The following is an 18450-nucleotide window of genomic DNA, read 5'->3' as shown; positions in this document are numbered from 1 at the left end:
GGCCCTGGAGGGCAAACGGGAGTTTAAAATCAAGCTGAAGTTTTAAATCATGGCTACTGAAAATGAAGGAAAATTCTGGCCTGCGACACTTCCCAGCATTTCCCATTGACTCTGGCGGGAGGTTTGTGCAGGGGATCTCATGGTGATTTAACCTGACAGCAGCAAATCACCCACAAAATGTATCATCTGGAAACCCTGAGAAATTCAGATGCCAAAAATCAGCATCAGGAGATGCTGCTGGAGACACTTGGAGAAAAACCCAACCCCAAGTGCGCCATGAGTCCCCCCACAATCAGGATGGTGAGAATTCCTGGGAAGAGACTCAGAGTATTCTAGTGAAAGCAAGGAGGAACAAATTGACCTTCCTAAGGAAATTTTCCCAGTTTTATGCACTGGCTTAGAGCATGTGGTGTCTGTGATTTCCTATTTCCCATCTTGCTTGTGTGAACTGGCAGGATTTTCCAACACAATTCCGCTCGGGAGGACGTGATGACCTTTCTGCGGGCAACCCAACAGCCGGTGACAACTCCCCATGTCCCTCCTCTTCTCCCACGATGCTTTTTGATGTGCACAGGGAGGGAAAACACACTAAAAATAAAGGCCCAGTTTGTGGTTTGATGTCCCGATCCCCTCTCCTGCTCCAGTGGGCACCGCTGTGTTTGTGGCTGATGGGGCGACACAAAGGCTGCACTGCACGAGCTGCATTATGTGCAAAACAAATACTACAAACTACTCACTCAGCTCTTTCCTGCACAAAATCTATCAGCCATATCACATAAACCATAAACACTGGCTGTGCCCCACATATTAAAGCAAAATAAAAGCTTTGATGGCGATACAGAGGGATGAAAGCTCAGAAGCCTTAGTGGAAAACAGTTTAACGCTGAGTCTTATTGGAAAAATCAAATCTAGTTACTATAATTTGGGGGTCTCTGAAAGTTATTTTCCATATGTGTTCATTTTAGGCTTGTAAAATCTTAATACTCCAGTGCTTCCACCAGTGTGTACTATGAGGGATAACTTCTACTGCTTCCAACTCGAGACCAGAGGGATAAAGTTTTGTGTATAGAGCAGACACCCCAGAATTTCTGGAATTTTAAGAAGGAAATTTCCTATCAGTGACAAAAACAACCTGAATTTTTTTCCTGTTGTGAACGGAATAGTAACTCAAATTTCCTCAAAAAATTTGAATACGGAGGCTGAGCAGAAAGCAGAATACAAATGGGATTGCAAATGTGTGAATATTTCAGGAATAAACTGCACAGAATCCCAACATTCTGTATGTCAGGTGTTCTTCTGCATAAAGTCGTTCACAAATCCATTGTAAATGTCAGTGAACAACCCTCCTTACAACATTTCTCTTTAAATCTTCCCCTAGAATCAATTAAAGAAGGAATAACCCACATTTTCATACATTTGCCTTCATCAAAACAGGAAAAAAAACCCCAAAGCATTTTAGATTTCCACAAGAAGCCCATCAGAGACTCAGTTTGACACCAAGGTGTAAAATTCCGAGTGCAGGGATCATCCCAGCTGGTGGAATCCCTGCTTACCAGCACGTTGACGGTGCAGCTCATGCGGTTCTCCTTGTTCTCGTCGTGCATGATGGTCCTGTAGTCCAAGAGCCTCTCCATCAAACGCACAACCAGCTTCACAAAAGTTTCCCCGCTCTTAGCCAGGTATTTGTGCTTCCTACAGTGCTCCAGGAGACTGAAAAAACCAATTACATTCGCCTTGTTAATCCCACGCAGGAAAAACCTTGACTCAGGTGCAATTTTAAATATTGTGCATCGTTAACAGATTTTAATTATTTCTGGGCTACAGAGTTCATTGTAGTCTAATTGCTCTCTCTCCTGACTTCACTGCGACATAAATCTCAACACTTACATTTTGTCAAATAACACTTTGTACTGTTCATCCCCTCGGCCTCCTTCCACTTCGTGATCCAGTTTGGTGATGATCTCATTTTCGAACTGTAATTAAACAAAGCAGGCGGAAATAATCAGATGGCAAATATTGCACTTTATTACTGGAGCCTCGGTGCTTCACAGATTGGTTGGGTACCTTGGTAAGATGTTCAGCCACTGTTTGAAAGCCTGATTGACTTTAGGAGTCTGCAGGCTCTGGTTTCAGAGCATCCACCATGAACCGCCCTACAAGGACTTTGTGTTAAAGAAATCATCGGGCACCTTGTTAAATGAAGTGTAAATATTTGTGCTGTGAAAAACTAAATAAGGAGATTAATGACAAGAATGAGGGCAGGGGAAAAGAAGACACAAAGCCACAGAATGTCCCTTGAACAGAATGTCCCCTGCAATAAAGGTGACAGCAACAAAAATTGTTGAGAACTGTGAGAGAGGAGAGATAACACCTGAGGCTGGATAACTCGGCTGGATGCACATCCCAGCATCACTGACACCCCTTTTTAGCACACACACAGTGACTCACAGTGGGGCACAACTTGATAAACCTGTTAATAAGTCACTGGAGAGGGGAAGGAAGTAATTTCAAACAACTCCAAAGCAATTTTATTTGGGCAACAATAAAAGAATGCAAACTTAAGTGGGCATTAGAATATAGTTTAAATGCAAACTGGGTAATTCCCTGGATTTTTAATGATTACAGAGGGTTTTAACTGTTGCTGTCACATTCCCTAAGGGCCCAGGTTAGGAATTATGTGAACTGTTAGTGGAGGGAGGTTCACTTCAGGCCTGCTGCTCTGTAAGGAATTGGTTTAGGCATCTAATTCCTAATTCTTCATTAACTAAGCACAGACATTCACAGGATTAGTGCCACAACTTATTGTCCAGGGACCTTAGAAGAGCTGGGTGAGCTGGGAGCCCTGGCAGGGCAATGGGAGCCCATTACTCAGAGTGGGAGTTTATTGAAAGAACAGTTGTCACCAAGTTTTTTCACTGTCACTTGCTTAAGCAGCCCCTTAATGACTCTGAGGAGAAGCAAAGGGCCACCTGCACAAGAACAAAGCATCCTCACATTTTGGAAATGTCAAGAGATGTGCTTTGCATCTGCAGTTAATATTAACAGCTCACAATGTGCCAATGGGAAAGGAATAGACTTTCTGATCACAGAATCAGAGAATATCTTGAGTTGGAAGGGAACCATCAGGATCATCAACTCCTGACCCTTCACAGGACACCCCAACAATCCCACTCGGTCCCTGAGAGCGTTGTCCAAACACTCCTTGAGCTCTGTCAGCCTTGGGGCTGTGCCCATTGCCCTGGGGAGCTTGTTCAGTGCCCGACCACCCTCTGGGGAAGAACCTTTTCCTGAGATCCAACCTAAACCTGCCATGACTCAGCTCCAGCCATTCCCTCGGGTCCTGTCCCTGGTCACCAGAGAGAAGAGATCAGTGCCTGCCCCTCTGCTCTTAGTTAGGAAGAGAAACTGGATTTTTTTAGTCCACACTGTGAAATTCTTCAGGCATATTTATTTCAGTGAGGAGTTAGAGATGACCCTTGCCAAGAGACTTAAATAATGATGAACCTCTCTAAGAGAGTGCTGTTCACCAACTAATTTACATCACTTTGAGGCACAGTAGCTATGTCCACCACCAGTCTCGTTCTGCCAACGTACCCTGCATTTTAAACTCTGCCCACACAGCCTCACCTCAGCCAACAGAGGTTGTTGTAATGCCTCTACCAAGCACCAGCCAGCTATGCCCTTGGTTCTGCCAAAACCCCCTCCTCCTGCAAGGTAAACCTGGGCAGAGCAGGAGGAAACCCTGCACCTGAAGCAGGGAAGGATGAGGAGAAGCATCTCAGCCACCTCACTGCTGGAGGTACCTGCCTGCTCTCCTGCAAGTCCTTTGCTGCTGAAGACCACAGTAGCTGTGAATCTGCACAGGAAACATGGCCAAGGACTGTGGAGAAGTTCCTGCTTTGCTAAGAAAAATCCTTTATAAGGAGAAATACACGCTGGTATGAGGGATTTGCTGGATAAATTGTGACAATGACAAACTACTCCTCTGCATCAGGGCAAGTCAGTCTCTAATCACCTTAACAGGGCCAACAGCAGGAATGTGAAAATCTACAGTCTGACCCAGGACACTGGTTTTGCCTCCAAGTCTCCATGTTCTTCCCAGCATTAACTGCAGTAATATTCACAGCATGAGAGAATCACTGAAGTTGGAAAAGCCCTCTAAGACCACTTAGTTCAACCAGCATTGCCAAGGCCACTACTAACCCATGTCCCCACGTGCCACATCTACATGGATTTTAAATCCCTGCAGGGATGGAAGGGCTGCCCTGGGCAGTCTTTCCAACAACCTTGCTTGACAACCCTTTCCATGAAGAAATTTTCCTTAATCTCCAATCTAAACCTCCCCTGGTGCAACTCCAGGCTGTTTCCCACCTTCATGTGCAACCCCAGACATTTTGACCTCTGCATTTGAATTGGGAAATTTATGTTTACACACTACCTGCAGCCCACCAGGACTGGGTTACACCAGAGCAAAAAAAGGCTGTGCTCTGAGCTCAGTGACTACAAACCTTCATGGTGAAAAAGGGCAGAACAAGTCCTGCTCCCCCAGTGCTCAGAGGAAATTCAGGATACAGGATAAAACCATGCACACGTCAGTTGAACTGTCAGGAAACTCAAACTACAGATTGTATCATGCAGACAGTGATAAAATCGACTAAGTACCCAAACAATTTGTCCATCTTAAAGCAACTTTTACTATTAGAAGTGACCCTAAAGCTCAGGTTGAAACATTTCAAAGCTGCTTTTCTGGTCCCCAAATGATCCAGAGAGTCACAGAAACACTGGAAAAAGACCTCAAAGGCCATCCATGCAGCCTCCCAGGTGATGCAGGATTACTGCCAACACTGGATCAGGCCAACTGTGGCTTGCTTAGCCAAGAAATTACCATCTCCATGGATGGATTATCAGGTGGCCTTTCTGGATAAGTTGTCCCACTCCTTCACTACTTCCCTTGAGAAGAAATGAACCAACAGTGACGTGAAATTAGGATTTTTATACAATGAATCAGTTATTAAAAAACTGACAGGCAAATGACAAAAGGCAGAACAAGAAAGGCAATCCACCCACTCTCAGAACCACCACAGGCTGAAACTTGTTCCCACAGCACGAGAACGTGTCAAGTGAAACACTGAAGAACACGATGATGAAACAGAGAAGTCACAAAATTCATGTTCTCTAATGAGCCCAGAAAGAAATTGAGTTTCTAGACCAGTGTGAAAAATGACACTTGCTGCCAGTGTGAGGCCTTTAGGTGATGTATTTTTTAGCAGGAGATTACTCAGACAGAGAAGAGCAATTACATTTGTCATACAGGATCCTGAGTATCTTCCTGATATCAGTTTTACTTAAATCTCTGTAAATCCACGCTTTGTTGGGCCATTTCCCTAATGACCCTCTAGGGTTGAACAGAGCCAGACTTGTGGCATTTCTGGGGTTTTAAGGATTATTAACAATATCTTTGCTCTTCAGTCATTCTTGATACTTCTCAAGGAATTGCTGTGATGCAGATCATGCAAGTCAGATGAATAAATGCTATTTAACATCAGCTCAAATTCCTTCTACAGTCATTCCAAGCCAGATGAATAAATGTTATTTAACATCCTTCTACGGTATTTCCATAGAGGAATGTTTTATCAACACAAGTTGAGGTCTATGGAGCTTTGGAGGTTTATCCTCTTCCATGATGGGAGTAGGAATGTGACCCTGGAGTGCTCAAGCTACTGGCTCTGGGACACTGCACCTGGTATCTGTGGATAAACTCTCAATTTTCCCTTTTCTCTTTTTTTCCTTTTAATGCATTAAATTAAATTTAATGCAAAAACAGGCCTGCAATTATTGTGATGGAATTTACTCTCAGATGAGCAAATGCCAAATTTCCAATGTTTCCATTACAGCCAGTGCCACTTGCTGAGGGTCCTTCTGGAGGCTTAGGGGGAATATCTGGCACCATCAAGGAATCAGATTCGCATCCTTGTGCTGACAGTGAAAGCTTGAGGGGTGATGTTAGGAAGATTACCGGACATTATTATCCACTTTACCTTGCAGTTGATCAAGATCTGAGCTTCTCTTTAGGATGTGAGAGTTTGATCTTGAGCAAGGAGCAAATCCACAGCTTCATCTGTCTGCTACAATCTCTCATCTGGAGCACATAAATCAAGGGAAGTCATCTCATGTCAACTCAACTAATCGCTTTTGGACTTGGGTTCACCTCCAGTGTGGCCAGGCTGCATTTGCAGACTGGTTGACAATTGAATCTGGCTGGAGATGAGCAGGACTTTCAATCCTCCAAGCTGCTGTAAATTCATTTTGTTGCGGGGTAATAATGAATTTGCCGTGTAAAATTCAAGTGACAGATCACACCACTAGAAATTAGTCCTAATGCAGAGATAGAATGACCACAAAACTTTGCTCAAAGGTTTTTAGGGAAGTTGGTGGTAATTCCCAAGTTTCATCTGTTCCCTTTCCTATTTTTCCACAGCATTCCAGTTGGCAAACAGATCTGGCAGCCATTTAAAATTATTAGGTGATTTTTGAGGTGTTTGCTCTTCAGGTGGGGTGAGGGAGGAATACTGATATTCTCCAAAAGGCCAGAACACAAGAAAAACTTACACATTTACATTTCAACTGCAGATAATTTAAAATGTTACTTATTGAAACGAATCCTTTGGGGGGGATTAGTTATTTGAATTTGCACGTTCAGTGGGATCACTGAGGAGAAACTGCAGCATCCCAAAAAGCTGGAGAGTCATTAACTTGTGTTCTGGCTGCAAATCTACAGCACAGGGAAAGGGAGGTTAACACAGGGCCCAAAAGTGGTAAAAAGACTTAATAAGGAATCATAGGTTCTAAAAGTCAAGAGAGATTCAGCTAAACCACGAAATTCTTATTAAGAAGAATTAAATCAATTTGAAATTCATCAATAACCAGCATGAAATCACACTGAAAATAAAAATGCCGGTATAACCATCTTGATGATACTGAGATTTCTTGTTAAGTGTTAAAAATGAACTGAAATTGTTTCTTTTTTTATTTCTTCTGGCCTTTACTCATTTAATTCCCTTCACAACAGAATGTTAGCTAGAGGTACTTCAACTGCACCTATGGGTTTATTTCAGTAATCATATGCATAATGCATCATATATTTGCATTTCTATATAATTCTGCATTGTGCATTCATTGTTTATGCATTTCTATATAATTTTCCCACCTTTTCTGCTATGGATCTATTGTGCAAAGTGTCATTCCCAGAACTCGCAGAAAACAGGACAGATGTGCTGCTGTATTTTTAGGGCTCTTTCCTCAGATTATTATTTTTGACAGCTCCTTAGTCTAACAGGGCAGGGACACATGCTGGAGCTTGTAAACTGGAAGCACTGATGGAACACCATCAGAAACTGATGGTTCTCCTCAGTAATGTGGTTCAGTCTGAAAATTAGACTTATGGGACTTCTAATTTCTTCCTGCTCATCACTACAGGGGTGGGGGTACACCTCTCACATTTCCTTTTGAAGGATAAAGGTCCTTCCTTCCTGCTTGATGTTTGGGAAGCCAGGCTGAAGAAGAGCTTCCGACTCAACCTCTTACCTCATAAAAGCATCAGAATGGTTCGGGCTGGAAGGGACCTTAAAGACCATCCCATTCCACCCCCTGCCATGGGCAGGGACACCTTCCACTAGCCCAGGTTGCTCCAAGCCCCGTCCAACCTGGCCTTGGACACTTCCAGGGATGGGGCAGCCACAGCTTCTCTGGGCAACCTGTGCCAGGGCCTCACCACCCTCACAGGGAACAATTTCTTCCCAATATCCCATCTAAATCTACCCTCTTCAGCTTAAGACCATTCCCCCTTGTCCTGTCACTGCACAGCCTTGTCCCAAGTCCCTCTCCCTATTATTCTGTTAATATTTTGGTTTGGTTCTTACAATAAAATACTTCTAGTCCTTAACTTGTACCAGATCAGTTAAAAGAACTGGTATTGTGATGTAGTGCCATGAGACAGGCAGAACCCACCCACCACCTCCTCCCATTCCCTCCACACTCTGATCTGTTCCAGTTCCTACACTGGCACATTCCTGGGAACAGGTTCAAGTCAAAACCAAGCAGAACACTACATCAGTAATGACACAGGTCCAGGAAAGGTAAGGTAAAGGTTATGCAAAGAACCAGGAGTGATGGGAGGAACTGGACCAATGGAGCCTGAGCAAGGGACAGCTGGGAGGAACAGGCAGCAACAGCACGAGCTTTCCATGCTCCAAACTCCACATTCCAGCTGAATGGTTGTTCCATGATGAGCTTTCCCCCCTGCTGTCACCACAGGATCCATCATATTCACCTGACCAGGCCTGGAACAATCAAACCAATTCTCTTTGATCGCTCCCATGGTTCCAAGATATTCCCTTTGATCTGGAGGGTTTGCTACTGGAACAGGCAAGGGGAGGAAGCAGAGTGGGGAAGGAGGCATTTTCTTCTACTGGGAAGCTTCAGTCCCACACTGACTTTAGTACTGGATTCATGCTTTGAGGTACAGGCTCCTTTGAAGCCTTATATGGGCTTCAAAGCACCTTCAGAGGGAGAGGACAAAAACGGGCAACTCCGGCTTTTAATTCAGTCCTCAACATAGTTCTGTGAAACAAGAGGAGTTTATCTGTTTTTTCTCAGGGCTATAGACACTGGAAGAACAAAAACACCCCTCCTGTCTGTTACTGGTTTTACCAGGCAAACCCAGTTCCTACTGAAATTAAAACCACCATGGGGAAAGCTGCCTGTTTATCACACAAACCATCACAGCCTGCAAAAAATTGAAATTCCTCCCCCACAAATCATGAGGTTTCTACATCTGCTGGAGAAGTGGAGCCAATCTAAACCCTCGTTGATGTGACTAATAAGGTTAGATAATTGGATTTCTGGCAGATTAGTTTAACAGCAGCCAACCATTGCATTTGGAAGTTCTCTTTGGACAAGGATAATTGGTACTTGCACATAAAGGATATAATGCAGCACATTACACCGACCCATTAAGCATGAAAGCTTGCCCAGGTACTGGTAATAGTTTAAAAAAATTATTTTATATCTATTTCTATCACTTAAATATAAAAGAGACAGAAAAATGAGCTGGGAATCTACAGACCCCCTTTAGTTCCTGAGGAAACCATGGAGCAACTCCCTCATGGAAGCTTTTTCCAGGTATGCAATGGGCAAGAGGTGCCTGGGAAAAGGCAGGTGTTTACCAAGGATAAATCACATCTGACTGCCCTCTGTGAGAAATCTGCTCATGGACGAAGAGCTGTGGTTGTCTCAGCCTTAATAATGTGACAAGTCTCCCACTTGTTGACATGTTGGTAAGATCTGGACCGGACACAGAAACTGGGAGATGGGTGGAGGAAGGGGCTGCACTGCTGATCTCCAAGGGTGGTGGCTCAATGACTCTGGAAGTCTCAGAGAGAGCCAAGAAGAAATTGTGTAAAATTTAAGGAAGTCCTGAATCTGGGATGGCAGAGCTGCAAGCAGCAGGACAAGGATGTGGTGGACAGCAACCTGAACATGAGCAAGCAGTGTGCCCCTTCAAAGGGGACAAAATGTGTCCTTGATTGCACCAACAAGGGTATGGCCAGAGGACCAACAGGTTTATCTGAAGCATGGCTGGAATGCTGCATCCAGCTGTGGCTCCCCCAGCTCAAAGGAGACTGATCAACTGGAGATGGTCTAATGGAGGCTCACCAAGATGGGCAGTGCTGGGGAACCCGGCCTGAAGAACGGTTGGAGGAATTGGGTCTGTTCAGCCTAGAGAAAATCAAACCCAAGCCTTCCAACACCTGACAGGTGCTTAGAGAGGAGACAGAGTTGCTCTGCTTACAAGGTGCCCAGGGGCAAGAAAAGCAGCAACAGGCATAAGTTGATCCAGGGAAATTTCATACATATATAAAAAGAAAAGTCTTCATCATAGAATCCTGAAATGGTTTGGGTTGGAAGGGACGTTAAAGACCACCTCTTTCCAACTTCCTGCCATGGAGAGAGAAACCTTCCATTAGACCAGGAGCAAACCCTGGAATAGGTCACCCAAAGAAGTGCTCAAACAACCCTCACTGGAGATATTCAATACTGAGCTTCAGAGGGCCCCAGATAACCCAAGAGAAGGCCCAGTTCAGACCAGGTTACTGTCAGAGGTCCCATCCAACCTGGACTTTTCTGCAACTCTCTGCTTTTTACAAGCCTGTGATCTTCATTCCACAAAGGCCAATCTGAGATACTCAGCAAACTCTGTCACTCCATTATCTGCAAAACCATAAATAGACAGATTGATTACTCCTTCTTAGAGGGAAATGTTCACTCCAAGCCCACTGAAAAGAGGTTTATTACCTCTGCACTTGTCATGTCAATGCTACCTCCATAAAGAAAGAGGCTGCACTGTCACAGGAAATATGATGTCAAGTACCTACAACCCAAGACATCTCTGACTTTAACATGAGGCATTTTTCTTCTCAAAAGGTAAAAAAAAAATTGAGTGAAATATTTAAGACATTCATTCATTAAAATCACCCAACTATTCCACACAAAGCTGGTTTCCTTCTGTCATGAAAATACAAGGCCATAAATTTAGCTATAAAGTCACCCTCGGATTTTTCATGATCTATACAATTGTACAAATAAAAAATGACAAGCAACAAAAGAGAGCATCTGACAGGAAACTGGTTAAATGGCATCCCAGCGAGCATTTCAATCTTCACAGTATCACTGGAGTCAAACATAAGAAAGAATGATTATGCAGTAATTGGATGAAGCCAAAATACAGTTCACAACCTTTGCACACACCATCCAGCACAAAACAAATCAAAGCAATAAAGCTGATGCCATTTCCCTTGCTAAAGTCTCCCCACACAGATATTCATTTACTCTGCCTACAGATTTATTAAGAGTTGGTTCACCAAAAAAAAAAAAAAGTATGGAAAAGGATAAAGTTTTTCATCCAACAAAGAAAACTGCCAATATAAAGGGGAAAAAAGCAAACAATACATGACAAACTTTATTGCAAAATTCACAAGGTCATATCCTGAACTGACAGAGATTTCAGTGTGAAGGAGCTCCATTGGCTTATTTCATAACCCTACCTGGCCTAACTAATCTTAAACTCAATCCATAAGCAAAGTTTCAAGGGAAAGAAGGTCAAATGAATGATGTGAGGAAACTTTCTTTCCCTCCACTTGTCTTTCAGAAGTCAGTGCTATCAGGATAAGAAGGTGTGTGAGTATTCAAGGACTTCTCTCAGCATGTTAAAATAAAAATGCTACTTCAATATTTTAGTTTTTGCAGTGCCTGTGTAGCATGAAGAAGCACTGACACTGACTGGATAGCATTTTTCCTCTTCAAAATCCATAAAATGGTAAGGAACATCAAAATTACAAGATCCTAGGGGTAATAAATCCTTAGAGGGTATAGCTTCTGTTGCCACATTATCAGCCTCCCCTTATGTCCAATTTCACTGAGCACCAAACTCCTTTTTGTGAGTCACAGTGACAATTTAAGACACCTGTCTTTGTTCTTGGACCATAACGAAGGGTTTCATTTACCACATGCAAATTTCTCCTTCAATAACGATTTAAAACCAGCAGCTGAAAACTCTACAGCCCCTCAAGAGTTCTGGAAAATAAGCAAATCCATAATTACATTATTTCTTCCAGAACAAAAATCTTTGTGTTTTGTCAAAGACCAGCTAAACCTTTCTCACAAACTTGAAATGTCTGGAGCTCTCTCTCCTTACCCTCTGGAAGCATCTGGTGGAATGGAATTCACACTGCATCATGTCAAAGAAGATTGGGATCGTGGCTTTCCGCAGTTCGGTTTCCGGTATGAGCGTCATTTCCAGGATAGGTCCCACCATTTCCGGGATGAACTTGATTTTATGCTGACCTTTAAGAGAAAAGATGCATTTCAGAGTTAACAAACAGCCACTCATGTTGGTAGAAGATACAAAAGCTGTAGCAATAAATCCTCATGGAGCAAAACAAAGTATTTTTTAATATCTGGTTCTACTGAAACACTTCTTTTTCTTTTCTTCTTATTTTCTTCTTTTCTTTTCTTCTTCTTTTTTTCTTCTTATTTTCTCCTTTCCTTCTTTTTTTCTTCTTTTCTTTTCTCTTCTCTTCTTCTTTTCTCTTCTTTCCTTCTTTTCTTCTTCTTTTCTCTTCTTCTTCTTTTCTTCTTCTCCTCCTTCTCCTTCTTCATTATTATTCGTTTTTACTCTTACTATTAATATTATTACTCCTATTGTTTTTTATGGCACAGGAGGAGAGGTATGTGATGTGTATAAACCCAAATTAACAAGAGTTGTCAAATCACTTGTCAAACTGGGACTTACCACATTTTCCACTGAGAATTTTCACACTATTAAATTTCCAGGGTTTATTTTAAAACAGAGCTTATGGCTGCCAGGGAAGAAGGCTAAAAGGCACATCACTTGTATTAACTTATTTAGACTTCTGTGTCTTCCAGAGTGTACAAAATGTTCTCTGTGTCAGTCTATCAAAGTGTCACCACGAGTGCAGACTTACAGAGCCTCGAGACATGAAACTCCAGCTCACCCAGCTGACAATATGCCTCCTTTCCTCAGGGCTGAGCTCACTGGCAAACTTGATTTCACATTTATCTTCCCCAGAGAAAGCTGCTCCTCCCCCAGCCCTCCCTGCTACACTCTCCACACATGCAAGAGATATTAGAGCTTAACAGGAACATGGCACCTAATAAATATTGGACTAGGAGAAAATATTACTGTTAATATTCTGAGCTAAATGAATGCAGTGCTGCAAATTAGCTGTTAAATGACCCCATGGAAAAAGCATAGAATCATGCAATAGTCTGAGTGGAAGGGACCTTCAAGATCATCCCTGTCCATGCCATGGGTATGGACACCTTCCACTAGACCAGGCTGCTCCAACCTGGCCTTGAACACTTCCAGGGATGGGGCAGCCACAGCTTTCATGGATCTGTGCTGGTGTTTTCCCACTCCCATTGTAGGATGACACTGTCACAGAGCTCCAGGCAGAGCACTTCTTGGCAGAAGTTGAGAAAATACAAATAAATTCCTCTCTCAGCAGCAGGATTCATTTGAACCTCAGGACACAACAGGAGCCCTTTCTCACCAATGCCGTGTTATGGGTGTCCCCCATCAGGCTCACACACTGCTCATGAGTCCACTGCTGTGCTTCACACCAGACTTCTTTGGATTTCAGCTAATTTAAGGAGCCCTCAGCTTCCTCAGACTCTTGCTTCCCACTGCATTTACCAGTGGTACAGGACAGAAACAGACTGTAACCCATTTATATTCCACTGCACTACAGCATTGTGACAGTAACCAGTGAAGTCTTTAATTAGTAGTTTCACTTTGGACCAGAACGAACATACATCTCAACAAATGTAATCAAGAAGAAATCCTTTACTAACAAAACACACTACTTTTTTTTTAGCAGATGTAATTTAAATTACTTGATTTGGCAAACTTTACAATCCTATTATCATTAGCAATTCTAACAGGGCAAATTAATACTCAACTAAAACTGTGACTTTGGGTGCTGCTGCAGAGCTGGTTGTTGGTGAGGAATATCAAGTGAGAGGAGTAAAGCTTTCCTTGGTTTCTCCTACAAGTATTATTACATTTGGCCTCTCAGGTGACAGATTTCTTGTATTATGCCTGAAGACTGTCAGAGTCAATATGTCAGAACACAAATAACGGTAACAAAAGTTATTTGTTGTGCACAGATTCAGTGTCAGGACGTTCTCCCTGTGCTACGGTGGGTTTTTCCATGGCTTGGAGCACAGGGATTCCCTCAGAAAAGTAACAAACAGCTTTTAAACTGCAGACATGAGGAACTGAAAATCCATGAAGGATTAAAATGTTTGATCCTGTTTCCTATTCCCCTATGGGAAGCCCATGAGCTGGGAGCCCTGGTGACATCCACCTGATGCTACACCACACGTTGGTGATGTGACAACACACACACACACGTGTTTGCTATGATGACACGATCCTGTGTGATGTTGTGCCACAACAGAAAGCATGGGAGCAAAGGAGGAAAGGCAACGACCCTCCCCCAGCCCTCTGGAGCCTCCACTGCTCTGCCTGCACCGGCAGCACTTCCGGATAAACAACCCAACAATGAATTCCCCACTTTTTCCCTGTGGGAGTGTGGGAACTCCACAGAGACTCAAAATGGGACAAGGCCAGAAGAAAATTGAGGATTCTCTTCTGAAAACCAAATTGTGCAGCTGCTTTAAGAACCACATGTAAAAAAAAGCATCCTTTGAACGTGCAAAGGCTTCCCCTGCAGCGTGTCCTGCCTTGTCCGTGCTCACACAGCAGGAACAGAGCTCATCACACCAACCAACCCAGTGCTCTCTTTTTGGGTAACGTGATTCTCATCTCCCACGTTCTTACAACTCAAATTAGGGCCACAAACCCCCCTGACTAAGTTGCCAGCAGGCTCACCTCTGCCTTGGGTTGTTCAGAACATGCATGACTAACCCAGAGAGTGTTATCTGCAGTGACTCCTATTTATGCAATGCCCAAAGTTCAGGGCTATTTTTAAGCCTGGCCTTCCCTCATACGACATCAACGTCTCTGTCAAGACACCTTTGGTGACGTCAAGCACCCGGAGGGATGGGCTGGATGGTGGGAGCTCACTGGAGGACACCACCAGCAACCAATTCACCTTCAGGAATTTCACTTTTCCACCTGCCTCCAGCTGGTTCAGACGTCAACAACCAAAGTGCTGTCTTCCAAACTGCCTTTCCCTGACCAACTCTTCCACAAGGATATGATTTTAAATGGCATTACAATTTCTTTACCACAGAGCTGTTGAAAACATTGCCCCTGCAAACCTGGACACGTGACCTCGTGTCAAACTGTTGGGTTGTAGTTGCTAAAATTGCATCAGGTAATGCTTTTAAATGTGTGGGTTTTGAGCTCCTACATTTCCAAGACAAAGGCCATGGCTTGTTTTAAGCATCTCTGGTACTTAATGTCTCACCAAGGTTTAAGCAGCTCTGCTTTTAACAAAACAGTGGCTCAAAATAACATGTTATTTTAAAGTTCAGGTTGTGATATGGAAGGAAAAAAGCTTATAAAGTGCTGCTCTGCACTATAAATGCTCTTCTCTTTTTTCTTCTGTTTATAAAGAGAGGAAGGTGTGGCCATTGCAGCCCCCACTGCAGCAGAAAAATGGAGGCAAGGAAAAACTTTTTGAATTTGTATTTTACTCTTTAATTTCAGAAAATAAATTATACTTTTAAATGTGTATTATAGCTGGAGGACTGCCTTGTTCCCAACTGGGGAGTTTTAACTCAGCAGGCACCATGTGTTAATCATGGCATTTAGGGACAAAACCTGATGAGACACAACAGTAATTTCTGAGGCTTATCCATACCTGTTAATCCATAAATCAAAAGTCAGGCTGGTTTGGTTTCATCATATCTTATGCACAACGGCACAGTCATAAAAATTCTGTGCTCAAGCACATTCCAGAATTCCAGCTTTTCACTTCTGATTTAGTTTCTGAACATACACATGACTAATTTGACTAATGCAGTGCAACTTATAAGATAAGAGTGTCAGGCACCCCCCAATCGATTCCCCTGCAGAGGGAAGTGGGAATTTTTTCTTAATTGATGCTGTGACATAGATGAGATTGGTGAAGAGCCAGAAGTTAAACATGATCTGCATGGACAATCTGTGAGAAAGATGAGGAAAAGCAAGAAGAAGCACAAAGGCTGCCTTGGATTGGAATCCTACATCCCAATTTACCTTCCTCTCCCAGCTTTTGTTGGGAAGAGCAGCAATTTACTGACTCTCTCACGACGTGAGATTTCAGCATTAATGATCCCAGGTCTTAAGAGAATCACAGATATCAAAGCTAGAGGAGGTCACAGAGGCATCTACCTGGATAATCTCCATTTATAAAAAATCCATTGAAAATAAAAGGCTTTCATGACAGCATGGAAAGAAATATTGGAGAAAACACCACCCCTTGTGCCAGTCGATTCCCAAAACTCCAGGGGAAATTATTACCCTTGTTAATGGTGAAGAAGTGATCCCTGGAGTGACTAACTAACCTGTCTAAGAGCAGGCAGTGTAAAAGGCACAATGCACTCCACACGCCCAGCCTGGATAGAACAACCTCAGATAAGAACAGCCGATGGAAAACCCCACATCAAAATTCCTACTTTCAGTCCAGTAAAGTCTGGGAAAAGTTTAAGAATCTAAAGAGGCAAAAGAAATTAGTCAGGATAAAAGATGGCTGAGGGAGCTGGGGGGGCTCAGCCTGGAGAAAAGAAGGCTCAGGGGGGACCTTCTGGCTCTGCAACTCCCTGACAGGAGGGGGGAGCTGGGGGAAGAAGTTGGTCTCTGCTCCCAGGGAACAAGGGACAGGAGGAGAGGAAATGGCCTCAAGTTGTGCCAGGGGAGGTTTAGGTTGGATATCAAGGAAAATTTCTGCACCAAAAGGGTTGTCCAGCCCAGGGCAGTGGTGGAGTCCCCATCCCAGGAGAGATTTCAAAGCCATGTAGATGTGGCACTTGGGGACAGGGCTTAGTGGTGGCCTTGGCAGTGCTGGGGGATGGCTGGACTCGATGGTCTTCTCCAACCTTAACAAATCCATGATTCTATGAATACAGGACTGTGGGCCTGGAACAGGGAAAGGTTTGGCTAATTACTAGCAAAGAGACTGCCAGGATCCTGTGCTGGATATGCAGCATCAGGCACGACACTGATTTTATTACCTGTCTGTCAAGTCCCATATCAGTTGTACACTAAGCTTTAATCTCTTCTCCAGACACTTAATTCACGAAAGATGCTTCTAATAAAAAGTGAACTCAGCTGCTCTCAGAAGCCTTTTCTCATCATTCCAGCAGATAGGATGCAAATTCTGTGATATCAAATACTTATGAACCCTTGGCACTCCCTTCTCTTAGAGATGTTGGGTTTTTTCAACTCTCAGCAACAACAGCTCAGCCAGAGATAGAAGTGAAGTGGCAAATGCATTTATTTCTGATAATTTAAGGAAGTTTTGATAAAACTCAGAAGAGCTGAAGTGTCTGTGCTGCTAAGCTCAGGAAAATGAAATCTGGCAGATGAGTACACTCAGGTCACAGTAAATACTCAGTTTCTCAGGAAATTCAATCCTATATAGTTAAATTATACCCACAGAGCAGCCCAGGCTGGAGAAAGGCAGAGATGCTGAATTTACCTACGAGCTCCAGAGAGGTCCAAGCTCCCATTCTTCCCTGAGTCAATCTGATGCAGCCAAACAAGACTGCAAATCAGACTTTAAGCTGAATTTCCAGGCTAAGTTACTGATAACCCTTGGACACATTTTGCTACACTCCCACTTACTACATCCACAAGCAAGTGTGCATTTATGTGTAGACATATATATGTACATGGATATTTTTAAGGGGGGAAAAAATCATTCAAGAGGTATCACTATAATATTTCTTTTTGTATTTAGCAAGAGGTTGAATACCATGAAAAAACGGAAGATACATAAATAGTAACGACGTTAAATGGTGACTTAAATATGCAGATTTATTTATTAAATCACCTGCTTTTTAAAAGCCTTCTGGAAGTCTATCATTATTTCAAGAGAAACCAAGTTCATTTCATAGAATGGTTTGGGTTGGAAGGGACATTAAATATCATCTCATTCCAATGCCTGCCATGGGCAGGGACACCTTCCACTAGACCAGGCTGCTCCAAGCCCCATCCAACCTGGCCTTGGATGTTTCCAGGAACAGTCCTTGGTTTATAGGAACACTGAGGGAAAAGCAAGATGTTACAGGTGCTCAGGCTACTTACCCAGATTATACCACATGTCCCTGATTTCAAACCCAATCTGCCTTCTCATATCACCATACCTGAAAGAGGAAAACAAGAGCACCATTAAAATAAAATAAATCTAATACTTTTAGGCAGGTAAATCCAATTTCAAAATCTGATCAGCATTCAGAAACATGGGAAATTACAGAAGAGGTTCTCAAATTGAACCCACACTCCTGAGATTACCTGGCCACCTGCAAACATCAAACTTTGGAGAACCCCTTGGAAAAGGGAAGAGACAGAGGCTGGAAGCCTTGGTGACCCATCAGCACCTTCTGTTCCTCAAACTGGGTTTCCTGCTCTCCTCAAAAGACCCTCAAATCCCACTTCTGTAGCAATATTTCTCAAGGGGAGAACATCTGGGCAAAACCTCTCTGAAACATGTTCACACTACCTGTCCTTCCCTGGGGACACAGGGATGCTTACAGAGATTAACTGTAATCATTTACATTGCATATTAGGGAAAATTTCTTCCTGGAAAGGGTTGTCCAGCCCTGGCACAGCTGCCCAGGGCAGGGATGGAGTCCCTGTCCCTGGGGGGATTTAAAAGCCATGTGGATGTGGCACCTGGGGATGTGGGTTAGTGGTGGCCT

General features: G+C 43.2%; 1 protein-coding gene across 2 annotated transcripts in view; it reads right to left on the bottom strand.

Moving 5' to 3' along the window:
* Positions 1-18450, bottom strand: part of DOCK1 (dedicator of cytokinesis 1) — a 278725-nt gene that overhangs the window by 56677 nt on the left and 203598 nt on the right. For both annotated transcript variants that reach the window (XM_017809240.1, XM_017809241.1), the window contains exons 32-35: positions 17837-17895; positions 11753-11901; positions 1888-1973; positions 1554-1710 (exon numbers count right to left, since the gene is read on the bottom strand). In XM_017809240.1, coding sequence (XP_017664729.1) covers positions 1554-1710; positions 1888-1973; positions 11753-11901; positions 17837-17895 — 451 coding nt within the window. The remainder of the gene's footprint in view (positions 1-1553; positions 1711-1887; positions 1974-11752; positions 11902-17836; positions 17896-18450) is intronic.

Source organism: Lepidothrix coronata, unplaced genomic scaffold (assembly GCF_001604755.1).
Source record: "Lepidothrix coronata isolate B3197 unplaced genomic scaffold, Lepidothrix_coronata-1.0 Scaffold25, whole genome shotgun sequence".
Taxonomy (NCBI): Eukaryota; Metazoa; Chordata; class Aves; order Passeriformes; family Pipridae; genus Lepidothrix; species Lepidothrix coronata.
This window is presented reverse-complemented; position numbering and strand designations above follow the sequence as displayed.